We start from the raw sequence: 22991 nt of genomic DNA on the forward strand, positions 1-22991 counted from the left end.
TATAAAACATGTATCAGCACTTTACACATTTGCCATCCAGAATATACATTAAACTCCCAATTCTGCTTCACATGAAAATCTATTATACCAGTTGCTGGGACTGACATTTTAAAGTCACTCTTACATCACAGAAAACAGCAGACAGAAATTTAGCATTCACTGTATAGTTAGTGAGCAAGGGCACGAACAGAAAGGTCACTGTTGAGTTTCATGACCATTAAACTCAAAACAACCTTTTTTTTTTTTTTAAATAAAAAAAGATCAGCAATTCTACACCAGAAGTATAATAACGAAACAAATTTCAAAAAATATTTGCCACTTAGTATTTACCTTAAAGTTCTAAGCACAAAGTTTCTTATAATTAAGTTTGATATACCAATTTGTTAGTAAGCAAAATAGAATATACTATACATATTCTTTCAAGTTAACCAACTTTAAACTAGCAATGTTGAAACTCTAAGAGCACCCTAAAAAGAACTCACTTCAAATGTAAAGCTTTATATTAAAAAAAATTTTTTTTTCCTCTGTAAAAGTCCTTCTAAATAGTTTTAAATTATAGGCTTTACTTTAGCACATGTGAGATTAAGTGACTGAAAATTAGGTAAAGCAGGTAAATAGGGAAAGGTTATCTACAGTTCTTCCCTGGGCTCTAAAGTTTTCCACATCAATCTGTACAGCTCCCACTGATAAAGGAAGATGTTTTACTCATACTGAGCAAACATACGCCATCAGGTTTTTACCACCTAGGATATACTATTTTCTTCTCTTGCCTATGTTCTTGCCTATATTCAGTGAAATTTCAATGTAAAAAAAATACACTCTTTATAGAAATTTTTTGGAGGAGGGGGGAGGGTTGGGAGAAAAATGTATACACTACACAAACATTACCTTACGTAAAGAGCTTTAAAACAGTGTTGTAAATTGCATTTCATACACTTCAATATAATAAACATACAAAATACAGTACTTTCTTAGTTTTCTGGCAGAGGGACAAAAGATTTCATACCTGTTGGAGGATATGGGCTCAGATTTTAGGCTCAAAATACAGTAAATTGGCAATAAGTGTGGATTATAGGTAAGAGAGAACTAAAGAGCTAATCCATTTGTTTTCATGTGCAGATGGAATTCTGAAAGGTTAACAACAATGCCCACTGGAAACAATCTGTAATATCTATACTCTGAACCAGTGCAAAAAAAAAAAAAAAAATTAAAATGCTATTTTCATGAGTTACAAAGTGCAAAGCTCCCCTGAATCCAAGGTTACTGATAAACTTGGTTTTGACAGCTTTATAGTATTTTTTAATATCTTAAAGTGAAGTCAATAAAACAAAAGTTTTGCAAAACTTTTTTCAACATTTCAGTGATTTAACTAATTTCAAATGCTCAAAGTCCTAACTTCCTTTGTCACCATCACCCTAATTTTAAAAGGAAAGTTACACTGGTGATGAATTAGCAAAAAAAGTTTTTAAAATATCATTTTATATTTTCCTGACTCATGTTAGTAAGTGAAAATGGGCACCTTACCAGTATGATTCTTCAATAAACATGATTTATTTTCAAAGAATTTAAATATCTTCTAAATCTAAAGCTAGTTGCTGTCATTACTTAAATCAAAGTTCTTCAACTTTATTTCTAATATTCAAGGTCAACACTCATTTAGGAAATTTAACTTCCTTCATTTTCATTATGATTTTTACAAGACATGCTTTAAACTTGAAAATTACAAAACTTTCCTTCTGAAATTAAGGCTATATACTTTGCCCTTTTAAAATTATGGAGGTGCCTGTTTCTCCCACTATCTGTGGTAAAGATGTCAAACAGACACAGCTTTCTTTTAAAACTGCTTATTGCACTAAAAGAGAGCAAAAACAAGTTGTCAGTTCTTAAAATAAACATGATTATATTTCTATAAAAGATGTTGCCAATATGATTCTATAATTATTAAAGCACTATTCTAATAAATATAAAAGAAAAGGAAGCTATACTTCAAAACACATACATATATGTTTATATATATACAACACACATATATATAAAAATATATATATATGAAAATCACATTAAGGTATGAGAGGCAGCAAATAAACTAGTAAAAAAAAACCCAAAAAAACCCTCCACAATCCCTTCTCTCCACCCAATTTCAGAGGCCTCAACCCTACACAGTTCCAATCATTTAAAATATTTACCCTTTGTAAAAGTTTTAAGGGATTTCCATGTATAACACATAGAAACAGAAGACTTTAGAATACATATCGCTTATATATAAAGTTACAACTTCTGACAAAGTTGTGTGTTTTTTTTTTTATATATTTATAGCAGCTTTAACAAACTCACTAGAGAAAAAGAATAGTTTAGGTTGCTACTGCTTATGTACACATTGCACAAATGGCAAATGTAAGTTGAGAGCAGGAAGGGGCAGACATTCACTCTCACAAAAACATATTTTTTATATATATATGTGTGTATATATATATATAGTTTCTTAAGAAAGCAATACCAAGAGTTGAGGACTCAGAATTATGTATGAGACAAGACAGGAGTAGGGCGTGCAAAATAAAAATCTAGTTTGCCATGCTTCATATTCAAATGAACCAGATACATGAACATCTGAATGTTACTGGTAGCATCAGGGAAAAACAAATGTAGGTGATGAAGGCAAGGGCGGTAGAGAGAGAAATCATAGTGGTGGTGGGAGGATAATAAAAGGGAAAGAAAGTTCCCCAATGGAATGAACTATAAAATATATACAGAGATACATATATATCTATTATCAGTGTAGATACAGATATATATGCATATGCAGTATGCATGTATATAAGTAAAATATACAGATAACTTTTACAAGAATACATGAATGCACATTTTTTGCACACATAATTGTGAACAATCACTTTGATTATTCATATAGGTGTGTTTTTTAAAAAACCATCATTTACTTTTTCTTTACTTTTTTTTTTTGCAAAGAGTTGTGCTGCCAAGCAACTTGAGGTAAAGGCATTAAAAGGGTTAGACTACAAGAAAGTGAAAACTAAATGATCGCGATACTTCCTACAGGAGACCGCACAAAAAAGCAGTTGGCTGGTTTCATATTGCATAATGGTGCTGTGTTCCTTGATGAAGTAAACAATCTTCCTTGTATCAACATAAAGATCATACCCTGGCCCCCACACAGTGTTGGTTTCTGTATGGCTGGAGGCATCCCCACTCAGCTGACTCCACTGGAAACATAAGTTGTATGTTGATTCATCTTCCAGTTCTTCCTCTCAGAGAATATTCTTAGACTTTTTAAGCAAAGTACATTGTGCGTAAGGTATCTTGGTGAATCTGTACAGCCTTGGCAAGAGCTTGTGGATCTCGTCCATTGCTCTGTCCTGAAACGTGACTTCCTTCAGCACTGTAAGAAAAGTGGCAGTGAACACAAAACCAAACCCTATTCTGATGTAAAAATTCTGAAAAATATTATTTGTAGAAAATTTTTTAAAAATTAAAAAACAAATAAGAGGCCGGTATAATGAACCCCTACATGTCCATCATCCAGTTTCAATAATTATTAACTCAAGGCCAATTCTGTTTTACATCTCTCACCTCTCCAGGACTATTTAGAAGTAAATCCAAGACATCCTATAATTTTGTCTGTATATATCACTTTTATTACCAATAATCTCTCCCTTGAATTCATCTGGTAAAGCAACAAAATCACTACATCACACTATTACTAATAAGCCCAGACTGCACATTTTAATAGGAACCCTCATCTTGGGCAGTCAGTTCTATCATAGCTTTTCATTTGGATCACTGACTCTTCTAACAGCCTGTGGAACTTTAATTCTAAATGGCAGTACTTTATGGCAAAGACAGAGGCACCTACTTACATGTAAACACTTAAAGAAATTTCCCACGAAAATCCTAACACACAGAGCATACTTGGATTTGGGTGAGAATCTGTACTTGTTACGCTTTTATATTACCTGTCATGTTCTTTGTCCACAAGATGATATCTGGCTCTAAATGCTACCAGGTGAGCATAATACGCTGGTGCAGGTATAGAAACAGATCGTGTGCAGCGCACGTAAGTGTGGCAGAGCTGGTAAGTTAGCAGTTGAAGTTCATCTGCAGTAAAGCAGTTATCATCCCATAAAACATGATAGTGTGAAGGACGGCTGGTACCCTATAGAAGGCAACAGAATATTCTGCTGATTTCTAAACTTTTAAATAAATATTCACCACAGACTAAGTTAAGTGAAAAAACAAGCTTTGTACATTAGCAAAATATATCCTAATTTAATAATCAATAAAAAAACATTTAGTTGATTTTGGGTATATATCCCAAAGAAGTAAAAACAGGGACTCGAACAGATATTTGCACACCTAGGTTCAAAGCAGCATTATTCACAATAGCCAGAAGGTGGACACAATCCAAGTATCCACTGATGGCTGAATGTATAATAAAAGGTGGTGTGTGTATATATATATATAACGGAATACTATTCAGTCTTAAAAAGGAAGAAAAATCTGCCACATACTACAACATGGATGAACCTTGATGATGTTCTGCTAAGTGAAATAAACCAGTCACAAAAGGACAAATATTGTACAATTCGCTTACATGAGCTACCTGAAGTAGTCGAGTTCATAGAGACAGAAAGTAGAATGCTGATCACCATGGGTTGCGGGGATGTGGGAATGGGGAGTTAGTGTTTAGTGAGTACAGAGTATCAGGGAAGATGAAAAAGTTCCATAGATAGAAGGTGGTATGACTGCAGAATAATGTGAATTACTTAATGTCACAGAACTGTATATTTAAAAATGGTTAAAATGGTACATTGTATGTTATGTGTTTTTTACCATAATAAAAAAACAAGAACATTAGTTGAGCTCCTATGTATTAGTCACTATGCTAGGAACTGTGAATTCAAAGAAAAACAAAGTCAAAACAATGGAAACATAATTCAGTAGAGGAGTAGAGGAAATAGAACATCTGTAATTATAAAACAACTAATAAATGGCTATAGTACTACTGGTACTTAGTCCTATATGAGAATACCAAAGGAAGTAATTGTGAGGGTGAGCCCTGGGGGTTCTTCACCAAGAGGGGAATGAGTGAGATTTGGCCATTATGGGATGGGTAGGGTGAGGAGACACTGGAGAGAATGAACAGCCTTAACAAAAGCACGGGGGCATAAAGGTTCATGGCACATTTGGGGAATAGCTAATAGACTAGGATGAACAGAATATGGGATGGGGCATGAGGGGAAAAAGATGAAATTGAAATGAACATTTGGAATCAGACTGAATGACATGCTTAGGAATTTGAACTTTCACTTGTAGGCAGCAGGGAAAGCACTGCACAGCTTTTTTTTTTTAACAGGAGAGGTTTTGGGTGTGATAAGATTGGGGGTTTTATAAAAGTAACATCAGCAGTAATATGGAGGATGGGTTAGAAACAGAATCATGATGAAGCAGAAAACAGAAAATCTGAACAGACCTATTACTAGTGATTGAATCAGTAATCAGAAGCCTCCCAAAAAATAAAAGTCCAGGACCAGACAGCTTTACTGGTGAATTTTACCAAACATTCAAAGAAGAATTAATACCAATCCTTCTCAAACTTCCAAAAAACAGAAGAGGAGGGAACTCTTCCAAACTCATTTTACAAGGCTAGCATTACCTTGATACCAAAACCAGACAAGGATGCCTCAAGAAAAGAATTACAGGCCGATATCCCTAATGAACATAGATGCAAAAATCCTCGACAAAATATTAGCAAACCAACTTCAACAATACATTAAAAGGATCATAAACCATGATTAAGGGGGATTTATTCTAGGATGTAAGGATGGGTCAACATCTGCAAATCAATCAATGTGATACACCACATTAACAAAATGAAGGATAAAAATCATATGATCATCTCAATAGAGGCAGAAAAAGCATTTGAGTATTTATAATAAAGACTGTGAACAATACAGGTACAGAGGGAACGTACTTCAACATAATAAAGGCCACATATGACAAGCCCACAGCTAACATCATACTCAATCATACTCTAAGATCAGGAACAAAGACAAAGATGCCCACTCTCACCACTTTTATTTAACATAGTTATTGAAAGTCCTAGCCAGTGAAATTAGCCAAGAAAAAGAAATAAAATATTATACAGATCTTCGTTGACTTACGATGGGGTTATGTTCCAATAAACCCATTTTAAGTTGAAGATATCCTAAGTCAAAATGCATTTAATATACCTAACCTACCGAACCTCATAGCTTAGCCTAGCCTAACTCAAACGTGTTCAGAACACTTATGTTAGCCAATAGTTGGGCAAAATCATCGAACACAAAGCTTATTTTACAATAAAGTGTTAAATACCTCATGTAATTTATTGAATACTGTACTGAAAGTGAAAAACAGAATGGCTATATGGGTGCAGAATGGTTTTAAGTGTATCAGTTTTTTACCCTGTGATCATGTAACTGCTTGGCAGCTGTGGCTTGCTGCTGCTGCCCAGCATCATGAGAGTGTTGTACTGTGTAACACTGGCTGGGGAAAAGACCAAAATTCAAAATCTAAAGTACAGTTTCTACTGAATGCATATCACTTTTGCACCACTGCAAAGTCAAAAAATAGTCAAACTATCATATGTTGGGGACTGTATATTATAAAGCTACACTAATTAAACAGTATGGTCAAAACAGGCACATAGATAGATCAGTGGATCAGAATAGAGCCCAGAAATAAACCATGCATATATGATCAATTAATTTATGACAAAGGAGGCAAGAACTTACAATGGGGAGAGGACAGTCTCTTCAATAAATGGGGTTGGGAAAACTGGACAGCCACATGCAAAGAATGAAAATGGAGCGCTATCTTACACCATACACTATACACTAAAATTAACTCAAAATGGTTTAAAGACTTAAATGTAAGACCTGAAACCATAAAACTCCTGGAAGAAAACATAGGCAATAAGCTCCTTGACATAGGTCTTGGTGATGATTTTTTCTGATCTGACACCAAAAGCAAAAGCAACAAAACCAAAAATAAACAAGTAGGACTACACCAAATTAAAAAGCTTCTGCACAGCAAAGGAAGCCATCAGGAAAACAAAAAGGCAACCTACTAAATGGGAGAAAATATTTGCAAATCATGTATCTGATAAGGGGTTAATATCCAAAATATATAAAGAACTCATAAAATTCATAGCAAAAGAAAAAAATCCAGTTGAAAAACGGGCAGATCTGAATAGACATTTTTCCAAAGAAGACATACAGATGGTCAACAGGCACATGAAAAAAAGGTTAACATCATTACTCATCAGGGAAATGCAAATCAAAATCACAACGTGATATCACCTCATACTTGTTGGAATGGCTATTATCCGAAAGATTAGAAATGACAAGTGTTAACGATGACAGAAAAGGGAACTTTTTTTTGGGGGGGGTGGGGCACATGGTGGGGCATGCGGGATCTTAGTTCCAGGGATTGAATTTGTGCCCCCTGCGTGGAAACGTGGAAGTCCTAACCACTGGACTGCCAGGGAATTCCCTGGGAACTTTTCTAAAAAAAAATTTATTGTATTGAAGTATAGTTGATTTACAATGTCGTGTTAGTTTTTGGTATACAGCAAAGTGATTCAGTTATACATATATATACATTCTTTTTAATATTGTTTTCCATTATGGTTTATCACAGGATACTAAATATAGTTCCCTGTGCTATACAGTAGGGCCTTGTTGTTTATCCATTCTATATATAATAGTTTGCATCTACTAGTCCCAAACTCCCCATCCATCACCCCTGCCACCCCCAGCAACCACAAGTCTGTTTTCTATGTCTGTGAGTCTGTTCCTGTTTTGTAGATAAGTTCATTTGTGTCATATTTTTGATTCCGCATTAAGTGATACCATATGGTATTTGTCTTTCTCTTTCTGACTTACTTGACTTAGTAGGATAATCTCTAGGTCTATCCATGTTGCTGCAAATAACATTATTTCATTCTTTTTTATGGCTGAGTAGTATTCCATTGTAATATATACCACATCTTCTTTATCCATTCATCTGTTGATGGACATTTAGGTTGTATCCATGTCCTGGCTATTGTAAATAGTGCTGCAATGAACACTTGAGTGCATGTATCTTCTTTTTTTAAAAAAAATATTTATTGGGCTTCCCTGGTGGCGCAGTGGTTGAGAGTCTGCCTGCCGATGCAGGGGACACGGGTTCGTGCCCCGGTCCTGGAAGATCCCACATGCCACGGAGCAGCTAGGCCCGTGAGCCACGCCCGCTGAGCCTGGGCGTCCAGAGCCTGTGCTCCGCAACGGGAGAGACCACAGCAGTGAGAGGCCCGCGTACTGCAAAAATAAATTAAAAAAAAAAATTATTTATTTATTTATTTTCTCTATTTTTTTGGCTGTGTCGGGTCTTAGTTGAAGCATGCGGGATCTCTTGTTGTAGCGCGCGGGTTTTCTCTCTCTAGTTGTGGCACACGGGCTTCTCTCTAGTTGTGGTATGCTGGTTTTTCTTTCTCTAGTTGTGGTGCACAGGCTCCAGAGTGCATGGGCTCTGTAGTTTGTGGCATGCAGGCTCTCTCATTGAGGTGTGAGAGCTCAATAGTTGTGGCGCACAGGTTTAGTTGCCCTGCGGCATGTGGGATCTTAGTTCCCCGACCAGGGATCGAATCCATGTCCCCTGCATTGGAAAGCAGATTCTTTACCACTGTACCACCAGGGAAGTCCCTCATGTACCTTTTTTTTTTAACTAAATTCCCTCACTTCCTTTCCTTCTTTTTAAAAAATTTATCTATCTACCTATCTATCTATCTATCTGTCTGTCTGTCTATCTTCGGCTGCTTTGGGTCTTTGTTGCTGTGTGTGGGCTTTCTTTAGTTGCGGTGAGTGGGCTTTCTTTAGTTGCGGTGAGCAGGGGCTACTCTTTGTTGCGGTGCACGTGCTTCTCGTGGTGGCTTCTCTTGTTGTGGAGCACGGGCTCTAGGCACGCGGGCTTCAGTAGTTGTGGCTCACAGGCTCTAGAGCACAGGCTCAGTAGTTGTGGCACACGGGCCTAGTTGCTCCGCGGCATGTGGGATCTTCCCAGACCAGGGCTCGAATCCGTGTTCCCTGCATTGGCACGTGGATTCTTAACCACTGCACCACCAGGGAAGCCCCCAACATGTATCTTTTGTATTTATAGTTTTCTCTGGGTATATGCCCAAGAGTGGGACTGCAGGATCATATGGCAACTCTATTTTCATTATTATTTTTTAAAATTAATTAACTAATTAATTAATTATGGCTGCATTGGGTCTTCATTGCTGCATGCAGGCTTTCTCTAGATGCGGTGAGCAGGGCTACTCTTCGTTGCTGTGTGAGGGCTTCTCATTGCGGTGGTATCTCTTGCTGTGGAGCATGGGCTCTAGGCGTGCTGGCTTCAGTAGTTGTGGCACGTGGGCTCAGTAGTTGTGACTCGCAGGCTCTAGAATGCAGGCTTGGTAGTTGTGGTGCATGGGCTTAGTTGCTCCGTGGAATGTGGGATCTCCCGGACCAGGGCTAGAACCCATGTCCCCTGCATTGGCAGGCAGATTCTTAACCACTGCGCCACCAGGGAAGTCTTGGCAACTCTATTTTTAGTTTTTTGAGGAACCTCCATACTGTTTTCCATAGTGGCTGCACCAGTTTACTTTCCCACCAACAATGCATAAGAGTTCTCTTTTGAACCCTCCTACACCGTTGGTGAGAATGTAAATTGGTGCAGCCACTATGGAAAACAGTAAGGAGGTGCCTCAAAAAATTAAAAACAGAAATACCATATGATCTACCAGTTCCACTTATGGGTATTTATCTGAAGAAAACAAAAACACTAATTCAAAAAGTATGCACCACTATGTTCATTGCAGCAATATTTGCAATAGCTAAGACATGGAAACAACCTAAGTGTCCATCGATGGATAAATAAAGAAATTATGATATATATATATATGGACATTATGCTAAGTAAAATAAGTCAGACAGAGAAAGACAAATGCCATATATCTGGAATCAAAATGAATGAATGAAAAATAATTTAAAAAGCATGGTCAAAGATACAGAGAACAGATTGGTGGTTGCCAGAGGCAGGGGTGGGAGAAATGGGTGAACTGTTTTTTGTTTTTACTTTAAATAAACACCACCACCACCACCACCCCCATGGGAAAAAAAGAAAAGAAAACAGGAAGAGACTAAAAGCAAGGGGAGCAATTAGGAGGCTGGTGCACTAGTGCTGGTATGAGATGATGAATGTATGAAGTATGAAAATGGCAGTGGTAAAGGAGAAAAGAGACAGGTTAGCTCGTACGATAGCAAATATTTATCATTTTTCAGACACTGTGCAAGATTTTGGGGATAAAGTTCAAATTACTACCAAATCCTACCTCCTCCCAGGGAAGTCCGGATCTTACCTGTTTTAATTAATCTAATGAGAACAGACTAAATGAGGGCACCCAGGATAGGAAAGTAATAATGAGAACTTGAACTAAGCAGGGGAGGTGAGGATAAGGATAAGAGATAGGGGCTTCCCTGGTGGCACAGTGGTTAAGAATCCGCTTGCCAATGCAGGGGGCATGGGTTCGAGCCCTGGTCCAGGAAGATCCCACATTGCCACGGAGCAACTAAGCCTGTGCGCCACAACTACTGAGGCTACGCACTACAGCCCGTGAGCCACAACTATTGAGCCCGCGCACCTAGAGCCCACGCTGCACAAGAGAAGCCATGACAATGAGAAGCCCGTGCACTGCAACAAAGAGTAGCCCCCGCTCGCCACAAGTAGAGAAAGCCCACGCACAGCAACGAAGACCCAACACAGCCAAAAAAGAAAAAAAAGAATAAGAGATAGGTCTTAGACTAAGAAGGTAGATTCTGTAGAGTTCAGGGATTCCATTAGATAAGGGTGGCAGGTGAGAGGGTACAATCAAAAATAACTTCAAGATCTGGAAATCAGGAGAAAAGTTGTATCTGTAAAAAGAGATTTCAAAGTCATAAATATTACTTGAACTTAAATTTTTTTTCTTTTTGGCTGTGCTGCACAGCCTGCAGGATCCTAGTTCCCTGACCAGGGACTGAACCCAGGCCCACGGCAGTAAAAGAGCTGAGTCCTAACCACTGGACCGCCAGGGAATTCCCTGAACTTAAAATTTCAAAAGGTGGGTGGGGGCTTCCCTGGTGGCGCAGTGGTTGAGAGTCCGCCTGCCGATGCAGGGGACACGGGTTCGTGCCCCGGTCCGGGAGGATCCCACGTGCTGCAAAGCGGCTGGGCCCGTGAGCCATGGCCGCTGAGCCTGCCAGTGTGTCTGGAGTCTGTGCTCCGCAACGGGAGAGACCACAACAGTGAGAGGCCCACGTACCGCAAAAAAAAAAAAAAAAAAAAAAAAAAAAAGTGGGTAGAAGAAGAACGAAACCTAGAAAAAACATAAGGGTAAGACGACAGGTAGGATAAAATGTGTAGTGGAAGCCAAACGGTAGGCGGTTTTGATGAGTGCATGACTATAACAGCGCCAGAAGTTACAGAGATCAAGGAGAAATAACGGTGGGGCAGAGGGCAGTTTGCTGTAAGTTGAAGAGGAAATAAGTGTAGTCTTTTTTGTTCTTAAGGTAAACCTTTTATAGAAGTAAATATATAGAGAGAAAAATTCATGTACCATACATGTAGACTGATGAATTTTTCACAAAGAGAATATACCCATGAAACCAGCACCCAAATCAAGAAACTAAATGTTAACTGCAACCACAAAGCCCCTTTGTGCCCTCTCAGGGTCACTACCCTACCTGCCACCCTGCTCCCTGTAACCTGACTTTTAACATCATAGATTAGTTTTGCTTGTTTTTGAAGTTTATAATGTATGTACCCTTTGGGTCTAGCTTCTTTGATTTGACATTGTGAAATTTATACATACTGTTGTATCATTCTTACTGCTGTATAAATCACATTTGTATAGTTATTTATCCAATCTACTGATCATGGGCATTTGAACTGTTTGTACTGATAGTTTTTGTATTGACCATTATGACCAGTGCTACTATGAATATTAACATACTATCTTTTGGTGAACATAGATATGCATTTCTGTTGGCTATCTTGGAGTGGAAATCCTGGTCATAGAGCGTACGTATATTTAAGTTTAGTAGATAATGCCAGCCAATTTTTAAAAATGTTCACATTAATTTACACACCTACCAGGAGAGTATAAGAGTTCCAGTTGCTCTATATCCTTAATACTATTTGTCTTTTAAAATTTTAGCCATTTTGGTGTGTTTAGGCTATCCTTTTAACAACAGTTTGGTGACAAATGGTAGAAAGACAGTACCTTAAAGGAGAACAGCAGGAGCAAGGAACTGTATTTTAGGACAGGGATAACTATAAGCTAAGGGAATGGAATCAGAAGCTTAAAGGAGACTGAAGATATACGAAAGAGGGTAACTGGTGAACTGATGCCAACTTAAGGCAGGCAAGAGCAAATGAGAACAGTTCTACAGGTTGACCCTTTTTCCTGTGGGAAAGGAGGGAAGAAAGTAGGCATGACTGACAATGTAATTTCTTAGTGAGAAAAAAGGAAGGGGTCATGTGCTGAGTGTTGGGGCAAAAGACCAAGTTAGGAACCCAAAGAAAATGGTAGAGAGAGCTAATTAAAGTGGAGTCAAAGGAATGTTAAATCACAGTGAAGGACATCTTCGAAGTTTGGGAGATTCATATTAGGAAGTTATAATTTAGGACGCTGCCCACTCCTCAACAGGTACATTTATGTCTTCAGAAGAATTTCCTTTGGTAGGTCAGAGGGGTCACATGCTCCACCCGGTTAATGTGTTTCTAACAGTATGGTAAGTAGGATTTTTTTTCCCTGCTGTCCTAGAATTTCAACTAAGGTCCAAAGCAGGGGACTAAAGGTGCTAAGCATCTTACATTCTAAAGAGCTACCAACCTTTGGAGTCAGCTACCCTCCCTTAAGGGCTCACGGAGAGGAGACAGTTCAGGACAGGTCTTACCATCAAATCCCGGGCTCTGGCCTCTTCTCACCTTACCCCCATCCTCTCAATATAGGAAGAGATTGAGAGTTTTGTGAAAATACAGAATTTCAGTTGTGAGGAAAGGCACTCTCTCTCCGCTAAAGACATGGAAGGGGTACTCCAAGAGAATGAGTTGTAAAGATGAGAGCCTGTTAGAAAGGGAGAGACTATCCCATCTCATTCCCCAACTGGATTATTCCTGAGTTCAGAGTCCATAGGCCCACTCTCCCAACTCCATACAGCTAGAGCGATGAGAGCTCTTGGAAGCAGTTCTGGGAGTCTAAAAAAATGAAGTTGAGTAGAGAAGGAGGGGCCATGGAGCCATGCAATGCGATATCTAACCTAAAGAAGGGGCTGGGGTCTATACCACAGATGGGGCTAAAGAAGGACACTGCTGCCCTTTGAGGGTTCTCAGCTCCATGGAGGCTAAGGGATTAGAAAGAATCAGAACGGACTAGAGAAAGACTTGTGTCATCTCCCCATTACTGACATTCTGGCAGTCAGCAGTACCAGATGAGTTAGAGTCCTAGAAGGAGGAGGGGAAGGAGGTATTTCGGAGGCAAGCCATGGTCCCCTCCCCTACTCAAAACACTAGGACCAAAGCTCTAGAGCCTGTCTTGGGCAGGTGGAGAGTAGAAGGGAAAAGCCAAGCTTTAATTTTATTTGTAAATTTAAGTTTTAAAAATGAATGGGAATTTTATCTCAAAATAAAATGGGGAGGGGAGGAAACGGAACTAAGCTGTAAACACCAATATGACCAACATAAATGTCAAGAAGTTACAGAATTTGGCCAAAATGTTGTTAAAGGATCTGTTGTTCACTGGTAAAGTTAAAAGTAGTGATACAAAAAAATTATCTCATACTGGTTAGGAATGATTCGATTTTAATTTTAGCTGTTAAAATATAAGACTCCTCCTTTTGATCTCAGAGAAGTTAGGAAAGTCTAATAAAGCTGGGAAGACATGTAAAGAACGGTCTTTGGGGACTTCCCTGGTGGCACAGTGGTTAAGAATCTGCCTGCCAATGCAGGGGACATGGGTTCGATCCCCAGTCTGGGAAGATCCCACATGCCATGGAGCAACTAAGCCTGTGTGCCACAACTACTGAGTCTGTGCTCTAGAGCCCGTGAGCCACAACTACTGAGCCCGTGTGCCACAACTACTGTAGCCCGTGCACCCTAGAGCCTGTGTGCCACAACTACTGAGCCCATGTGCTGCAACTACTGAAGCTTGTGCACTCTAGGGCCCATGTGCTGCAACTACTGAGCTTGCATGCTGCAACTACTGAAGCCTGCACGCCTAGAGGCTGTGCTCTGCAACAAGAGAAGCCATGGCAATGAGAAGCCCGCACACTGCAAGGAAGAGTAGCCCTCACTCACTGCAACTAGAGAAAGTCCAGAAAGTCCCTGTGAAATATTCCTGGTTATTTGCTGGCTAGAGCAAAGTTTCAATTTGGTGTCCCCCCAAAATACTGGTCTCTAAAGTTTCTGGTTAAATACATTGGAGAAATAGTCCTGTCCTGAAAATTCATAACAACCATTTGCATATCAATGGTATCCAAAAGTTCTAGAGTAAAAAAACAATCTGTTTGACCAGCATTTCTAAAATTTACGTGAATAGAGAACCTTTTTTCCCCCTCCATTATATTAACTAAAAAGTCATAGCAGTAGGGTTCCTTGGGATACATGGAGAGAAACTTAAGGTTAAAATATGTACTCGAATGATAATAGATTTTATCTCAGAAGGTACTTTTAACTTTGTTTTGCTGTTACCACCCACCATGAAAATGTACCACATTGACTGTAAACAGAAGCAGTTATAAGAACATATATAAATGAGTAGGACAATAATTTTAAAGCCCTAAGAGTGAAACTGTGGTTAGTGTATGTGGGACATATAAAGCTTTAAGATTCAGATATACAGTTAGCTACATCTTCCTGAAATTTCTATTTTAATCAATGGCAAGTAAACTAAAATAGTTTTGGGCTACATTCTCTCAGGTATCCTGCGAATGTGGATTCACTCTCTGCTGCTGGAAAGTTTGAGAAGCACTCAATTACAGCTTATGTTTTACTAAGTACAGCTAACAAATTAACAAAAAGATTTTCTGAAAAATAAGAAAAGACTTAGAATTATTTAACTGAAACTTAAAGCTGTAATTCTACAACTAAACTCTTTCACATGCTCAATATCTGCCAGTAAGTGTCAAAGTTTTCTATGAAGTATTATCATCAAAAAGAATATATCAAAGGAACAATCAGGTATTTTAGATTTTTTTGAAGTTTTGCATTAAATTAAGGACATAGTTTAGGGAGATGCCTTCTATTAAAACACTTATATTCTGGTACTTTCGTAGAAATAAGTCCCTCTCAAGGTGAAAAAGGGGATATGATTTAGTTACCGAAAGTTTCATTCTAATTTCACGTGGAAACAATCTGATGTGTAGAGAAGAATATTTCTTTCTCTCTTTTCTGAGATTTAAAAAATATGCCTAAGAATAGAAGTTCCTGAATAAAAACATTTCACCCAAAGTATAGGCTTACCTGTATTCCAGCATGGCTACAGAGGTAAAAATCAAACTCATATGGGTGTGTAATGTCTGTATCAACTGTTGTTCCAGCTGGGATATTGCCACTTCTTCCGACCTAGATTGTTTGGTCAAAGTTTAAACAAACAAGACAAAGGTAAAGAATGTGTCTGAAAGCACTTTTAAAAAGATATAAATACATAGGCTGATCCCATGTTTCACTATTTTCGGCTTGAAATATTACTTAAGCAGCCATTAAGAGCAGACCTTATTCTACTCCTAGTTCCTATTCTTAAATGTTGCTGAAAGTGAAAGCTGATAACAAAGTTATTAGTTTCTACTGATGCTTAGCTGGTAGTTGATCGTAATACAGGTAGAAAACTTAAAAAAATTTTTTAAAAAAAGTTACGTTTAGTGCTCCAATTTATGATGTCTGTGCAGAGCAGGTACTCTTGAATGTGCAGTTTTATGAAAATTAGCATTTTTCTCAGAGAACCCTATATTTTTAGAGGGAAAGAATGCTGACCACAGCATCAACTAGAGTCACCATTTGTTAACCATTTATATGCCAGGTACTTTACATACGTTATTTCTAATCCTCATAATCCTGCAAGTTAGGTATTATTCCCATTTGTCTGGGGGGAATCTACAGCTCAGGAATACAAAATAACTCGCCCAATAGCATACAATAAAGGGCAGAACTGAGAGTCAAACATGGAAATGACTGCAAAGGCCCTATTTCTTTTATTTTATATTAGCAGTTTCAACATCTTGTAAGAAAACAGACACCATGATTTTCTCTGAGTAATACATGATGTAAATGAAAAAGTTCGAAACTCCTGATAATGAAAGTCTCCTAATAAAACACTTTAAATGCCTATACATACTTACCTCTACCTCCTTATCCCTAACATATTTAAACTCATTAATTGTAAGTCGAGGTTTAGAAGGCTAACAAATCAGAGACTCTTTTACTGACTCAGACATTATTTCTGCTGTGTGAGGGACTGTTACCAGGTGGTGGCTGGAGTTATATCTGTGTGGACCAACCAGCTAGCTTCACCAAATCACGAAATAAAGAAAACAGTTCATAAACTACTAAGTTATGCCTATTCTTAACACACAAATCTCCTAATTAATATATATTTAAAAGCTTTATTCTCTTTAGAGAGGCGGCAGAATGCCTGGGTTCATATCAGAGCTCCACCAGTTTCTAGTCATGAAATCTAGGGCACAGTATTTTCCTCTCTGTGCCTATTTCCTCATTTATAATTATCTCTCATCTATTATGATTAGTAGATTTAGAGCAAAGATGAAAGAGAAGCAAACAAATGAAGGAAAGGCACAATTAAACATCAGTTGCAAGAAATCATTAAATCTAACTTAGGTTTTCCTGATCTAACTTTTGAAGAAACCTTTGGTTTTCTAGGTACAGAAATGTAATTTGGGGCACAGGCCTTTAACAACACGGAGGCCAAAATAAAACTATCATTACTGCTATTAGAGATGTGGTATAGGACAGTGATTAAGAGTACTCTGGAGCCAGATTGCCTATTTTGAGTCCTAGCTCTACCAATTTAACCTCCACGTGCCACAGTTTCCTACTGTGAAAAATGGGGATAATAATAAGTACCTCATAGTGTTGTTTGTGAGGGTTAAATGAGCTAAATTTATAAAAAATATCCAGAACAGTGCCTGCCATTATGCCCTCTTTTTCTCTATCACTACCACCATTATCACCACTCTACAACTAGGTAACCTCCACTGAGTGCTTAGCGTGTGCCTAAGCACCGTTCTAAGTACATTACACATTTTAATTTAAAAAAAACCCTTTCAAAAACCCAAATAAGGCAAATATTAATATTATCCAAGCCTTGCTCAGAAAGAAACTGGCACAGAGATGTTAAGTTACTTGCCCAAAGCTACACAACCAGTGTAATCAAAGACCAAATATGTACCAAAGACAAGACACACTCCTTTCTTTTTCAGTCTTTTCTACTGATCCCCTTTCCCAAGGGGACTCTGACCCTTGTACTCCTCAGATTTCTCTGCCCTAAGGTTTACAGGATGGGGGCAGAGCACTGAAAATGAAAGTTAGTTTGCATGAATTTTCACTAATCACTCTAGAATGTCCCTAGCTTGTAAAATTAATTTTTACAAGATATTTAAAAAATAGAACATACCTTTTTTCTTCTGAACATTTAAGGAAAATATGAATAAAAAGAACAATTTTAAAACTATGAGTTTCTTCACAACAACAAAAAAGTATAATGGGATTTTGAACATTTGGAGTGTTACTAGAAATTCTAGAAAGTTAAAAATTAACTTATTTTGATGCTCCTATACTCATAATCAATCTGCTTTGCTGTAACCTACTACTATATATCAGAAACTCTGCTGTTGGCAGAGAGCCTTTGTTAAGTGCTCTACCAACTATGTCAGATAACCTTTGCTTATAATAGTATTACAATAAATGTAAGATTACCCTTTCAGTCCTATCAGCACAAAATAATCGAGTGTGATGTCTCTTCTGAACTACAATGTAAGTTATTCCAGGTTGATAGTCTTTCTCCAAACTGATGCAGGCTTCTCGAATTGCTAGTAGTTCATAATATAATACCTAGAGAAGATGAAATGGAAAGACTTGATCTAGTCAGTTGTTCTCCTATACATACTTCAAAGTAAGACAATGATTTAGACTTAGAATTTCTTAAATTCATCACCTCACAGCTAATTATACTTCTCTATTCCATTTTAACTATTATCAGAGCATGGTCTTAGCGATCAAGGCTTACATATCCAGTAAATATTTTAAAAGGGAAAATCTAAGGAAGTATCAAAATTTGACTTTAGGAACTCTCAATTAAGGCTCCTAACTTCAGAACTGGACACCATATTATAAACACAGTATCTGATTTAACCACAGTATGATGAGAATCCCAGGCAACCAACCTGCCTAAACTGTCCCTCTGAAACACCATCCCGATAAAAGATGATACGAGTAGGTTTGAACCGAGTTGACTTATAAAACTGAATGAGAAGTTCTCGGACCATGGAGGCAAGGTCCTGGATGATCTCCTGTCGGGGTCTCTGAACTCTTACTGTAGCACAGTATCTGCTTGGGTGGGCATCCATACTACCTACAACCTAGGTTGAAAAAAGTAAAGAAAACATAGAAATTAAGGTATTCAAAACTATATGAATATGAATTTTACCATAAAAAAGTTGAAAAAAAAAGGATTTCATTTAAATTTGTATTTTATTATAACCTTAACTATTTATCACAGTTCATTTTGAAAGTAATAAAAATAGATAATTCCAGTGAAGAACAAAATAAAAGACACAGTCTAGGGTCAAAAACTATTTTCCCACAAGTAGGCTGTACTTTATATTTAACAATTTGGCTCTAATTTACAGATGTTGCTGGTAAACCTAAATATTAGTAAGGATAGAAAGACAAAGAGATGTACATAGAGGAAGGAGATAAATAAAAAAGGTCCATTCAAACTCTTGATTTCTCTTTATAGCTCTTACAGTTTAGCAAACTATCCCAGAAGCCATATTCAAGATGACTTTGGCATTACCTTAAAAACTCTTATGCTTCATAAATTTTAAATCTTGGTTTTGAGAGCAGCTATCTTAATTTTTTCTCTCTGTCTCTTAATATTGTTATGTGATTGGAGCAGAGGAAACTCTGAAGCATGAACTTATAAGTTCTCCTTGACTGTAGTCACTCATAGATCTACTGAAGCATGATCACTGGAACCAGAATATTTAAATGTGTTCACACATCAGTGATCAGAGCCTGGGCCAAGAACCAGCTGGTTATTCTACCTCCAGCTTCTCTTTCTTCCAGGGTAGTATCTATAACAAAGTCATGCTTCAAAAATGGACCTCTGCACCTCCATGTTCACTGCAGCATTATTTACACAGCCAAGACGTGGAAACAACCTAAGTGTCCATTGATGGATGAATGAATAAAGAAAATGTGGCATATACATACAATAGAATATCATTTGGCCATAAAAAAGAATGAAATCTTGCCATTTGTGACAACATGAACGAACCCTGAGGGCATTATGTTAAGTGAAATAAGTCAGACAAATACTATATGATGCCACTTATATGTGGAATCTAAAAACAAAAAACAAACAAAAAATCCCAACTGATTTCACAGATATAGAGAACAGACTGGTGGTTGCCAGAGGGGTGGGGTATGGGTGAAATGGCTCAAAAGGTACAAACTTCCAGATGTAAAATAAATAAGCCATGGGGATGTAACGTACAGCATGGTGACTATAGTTAATACTGTACTGCATATTTGAAAATTGCTAAGAGAGTAAATCTTAAAAGTTCTCAGCACTTGCAATTCAGGGGACGCCAGTTTGATCCCTGGTCAGGGAACTAAGATCCCAACATGCCTTGGGGCAACTAAGCCTGGGTGCCACAACTAGAGAGCCCTCACGCTGCAACTACAGAGCCCACGCACTCTGAGCCCACGAGCCACCAGGAAAGATCCTGTGTGCCACAACTAAGACCCGGAGCAGCCAAAAAAAAAAAAAAAAAGTTCTCCCCATAAGAAAAAACTTTTGTAACTATGTATGGTGACAGATGTTAACTAGACTTATTGTAGTGATCATTTCACAATATATATGAATATCAAATTATGTTATACACCTGAAACTAAAATAATGTTATATGTCAATTATATATCAATTAAAACATAAATAAATAAAACCACACTATTTCAAAAGAGTACCTAAATTCCTGTCAGTAATTTAAACATCTTATTAGAAACCAAGATATGGAAAATTCTTACATTTCTCTTCAGTCTTAGGTCAGATTAGAAAATAACCAAGAGTTTTTTAAAAAGTGAGCTACAACTTGTCTACTTCTTTAGGTACGTGGAATTGTATCTGCTTTTTTAAATCTTCTCTAAGTTAAAAAAAAAAAAAAAAAAGGAACCTGACCATTTCTTTTCCACTGCTAAAAATAAATCCATACCCCCTCTGATGGCAAAATAAGCCTTACAAAATCTTACAAGCCTCACAGTCTGCTATGCTACATTCCAATTCCCTGCATTTGGAATTCCTCAACACACCAGATTTTTGCAATTTTAATTTATATCACTATCATGGTAGTATCTATTATACTATATGGCATTTATTACTTACATTGTTTCTCACACTAGTCTTTAAGTTCTTGGGAATAGAAGATCTATAGCAAAAATAATCAAATTCTGTTTACAAGACCTCTGATAATTATAAAAGAAAGTGAATATTTGGTAGAAATGGATTTAGCAAAAAAGGACAATGACAACCCAGAAGTCCAAAAGAATTTAAATGTGCTTAAACTTCCTTGGAAAACAACCCTAAAATAGCAAATCCAAAGTAAGTCTTTAGAAATTTTGTATTATTTTATCTTCTCTAGGAATATTTTAATGAATATCAGAGATTGCTCAATACTACCTCTAGGACACTTGAAATGTACACAATTTATGCATAACATTAAGAATACAAGGAAATATAATTTATTAATAGATAAAAGTCAATTTTCTTCATTAATGAAAAGAGCTTTGGAAAAATCAGTGAAAAATGTAATATTACTATCATTTTCAAGGAAAGATTAAGATTTATCAGATTTTTAAAAGTAAAGATTATAATGAATGATAGAAAAAATATATAAAAAGTCTTACAGTTTAATTTCTGAAATTTATCAAGTATGCCTAAAATATGTTGACATTTTCAAAATGTTGGCATTTGTTAAAATCAAGCAATTTTCTTTCTTTCTTTCTTTTTTTCAACATCTTTATTGGAGTATAATTGCTCTACAATGGTGTGTCAAGCAATTTTCAAGTTGGGTAAAATATCATCTGGCTTTATGAAATTTATAAGAAATACACTTTTGAACTGACACAGAAAGGTTACAAATATAAAGGTGGGCAAAAGACAGAACAGGCAGATGTTAAAAGTAAGAGGAGCAGTAATAAAGAATTCAAGTGCAAAGTATAAAACTGGACAAAGATGAGATATTTTATACTGAAAAAAATGCAATCCAGCAACCTTATATGTAATGCATCTTTCTGTAACAAAGACACTACTGAAATACATAAACAAACTCTGAATTACAAAAGGTAACTGAAAATATACAACCATGGAGAGGTCAAACAGACAAATTAAAGTAGGATACAGAAGAGTTGAGTAATATAATTAATAAACTTCATTTAATAGATATATACAGAACTTGCAGCCTCCAAACCAGAGAATAATCATTCTTTTAAAAAACCCAAAGAACATTTGAAAGTTGGCTCTGCATAGATCTACATATAGATATATATATTTATAAAACTTTATAAACATATTTTTTAAACTTTATATTTATAAAAGTTGGTTTCAAAGAAAATGTAATTAAAATTCAAAAAGTTAAAACCAAAATGTTGATCTTTGTCTAAACTTTAGATAAGATAAACCTGTCTAAAGATACTCACAGCAGCAATAGAAGGCTTCTTCCCATCACCAGCTGGTGGATGAGTGACATCTGCTCCCAAAAAGATCACTGGTTGCTGGAACACAGAAGGTCTTAAACACAGTTTTAAAAAGAGTTAGATCATTTTTTTCATTATTCTTTTACCTATTTCACACTACTGCAACACAACTGCAAGTTGCTGGCATAGCACAGAGGAGGTCCGTTACAGACAACTTCATAGGCTTGAACTACTGACAGCTTTATTCTCTTAAATCATGAATCTCTAGTAAGAGAAGTATTCAGAGCAGTTTTCTGCCTTAAGCAGCGGTGCTGGTGGTTGCAAAGGTCAACTGCTGCTAGCATTCTTAATAGGCATAAAATGATAAACTTCTTCATATTAATCCACTGATTTGTATCAATAATTCTTTAACCTACTTACATTTTAAGCCAATGTAATCTCTCAAGGAGATAAAGAATCATTAAACCACATTGGAAGGGATTATGGGACTCTACTACTCCCCCGCCTCTGACCAAAAGTATAAAATTTGAGTAACATACATTTAATAGTCATAAAGTAGCTAGCACTTCATTTTATTTTAAAACTGTATCCTTTAAGATTCAAATGACTCTTAGCTCTTGGAGTTGTTGATAAAATTCTATATTCATGTCATTTATGAATCTCATATTTAATAGGGATGGGAAATAGAGGCAGTATGGAAAAACAGGAAAAAAAGAGCTTCTGTGTCAACAAGATATTTAATTTTTTAGAGCCCTAGTTGCTTCAACTATTAAAAGGAAACCTGTTGTTCAATTCTCCAAATAACAGCCTCTTCCCCAGCACCCTATTTCTAGGTCATTACGTGTCATACTTCCTAAGAGCTCTTAGACATGATGGTGATATAACAGTAACATCTGTTGTCCCACTGACTCCACCAGGAGTTGATATGGCTTCCTTAATTGATTTAC

General features: G+C 37.0%; 1 protein-coding gene across 1 annotated transcript in view; it reads right to left on the bottom strand.

Annotated features, from left to right (window-relative positions):
- Positions 1-331: 331 nt before the first annotated feature.
- The window catches only part of AGO3 (argonaute RISC catalytic component 3), a 117437-nt gene continuing 94777 nt past the window's right edge, over positions 332-22991 (bottom strand). The window contains exons 14-19 of the mRNA XM_030869363.2: positions 22048-22138; positions 18513-18707; positions 18046-18180; positions 15577-15678; positions 3969-4168; positions 332-3394 (exon numbers count right to left, since the gene is read on the bottom strand). Of these exons, the coding sequence (XP_030725223.1) occupies positions 3286-3394; positions 3969-4168; positions 15577-15678; positions 18046-18180; positions 18513-18707; positions 22048-22138 (832 nt within the window). The 3' untranslated portion in view covers positions 332-3285. The remainder of the gene's footprint in view (positions 3395-3968; positions 4169-15576; positions 15679-18045; positions 18181-18512; positions 18708-22047; positions 22139-22991) is intronic.

Source organism: Globicephala melas, chromosome 1, assembly GCF_963455315.2.
Source record: "Globicephala melas chromosome 1, mGloMel1.2, whole genome shotgun sequence".
In the NCBI taxonomy this organism is placed as follows: Eukaryota; Metazoa; Chordata; class Mammalia; order Artiodactyla; family Delphinidae; genus Globicephala; species Globicephala melas.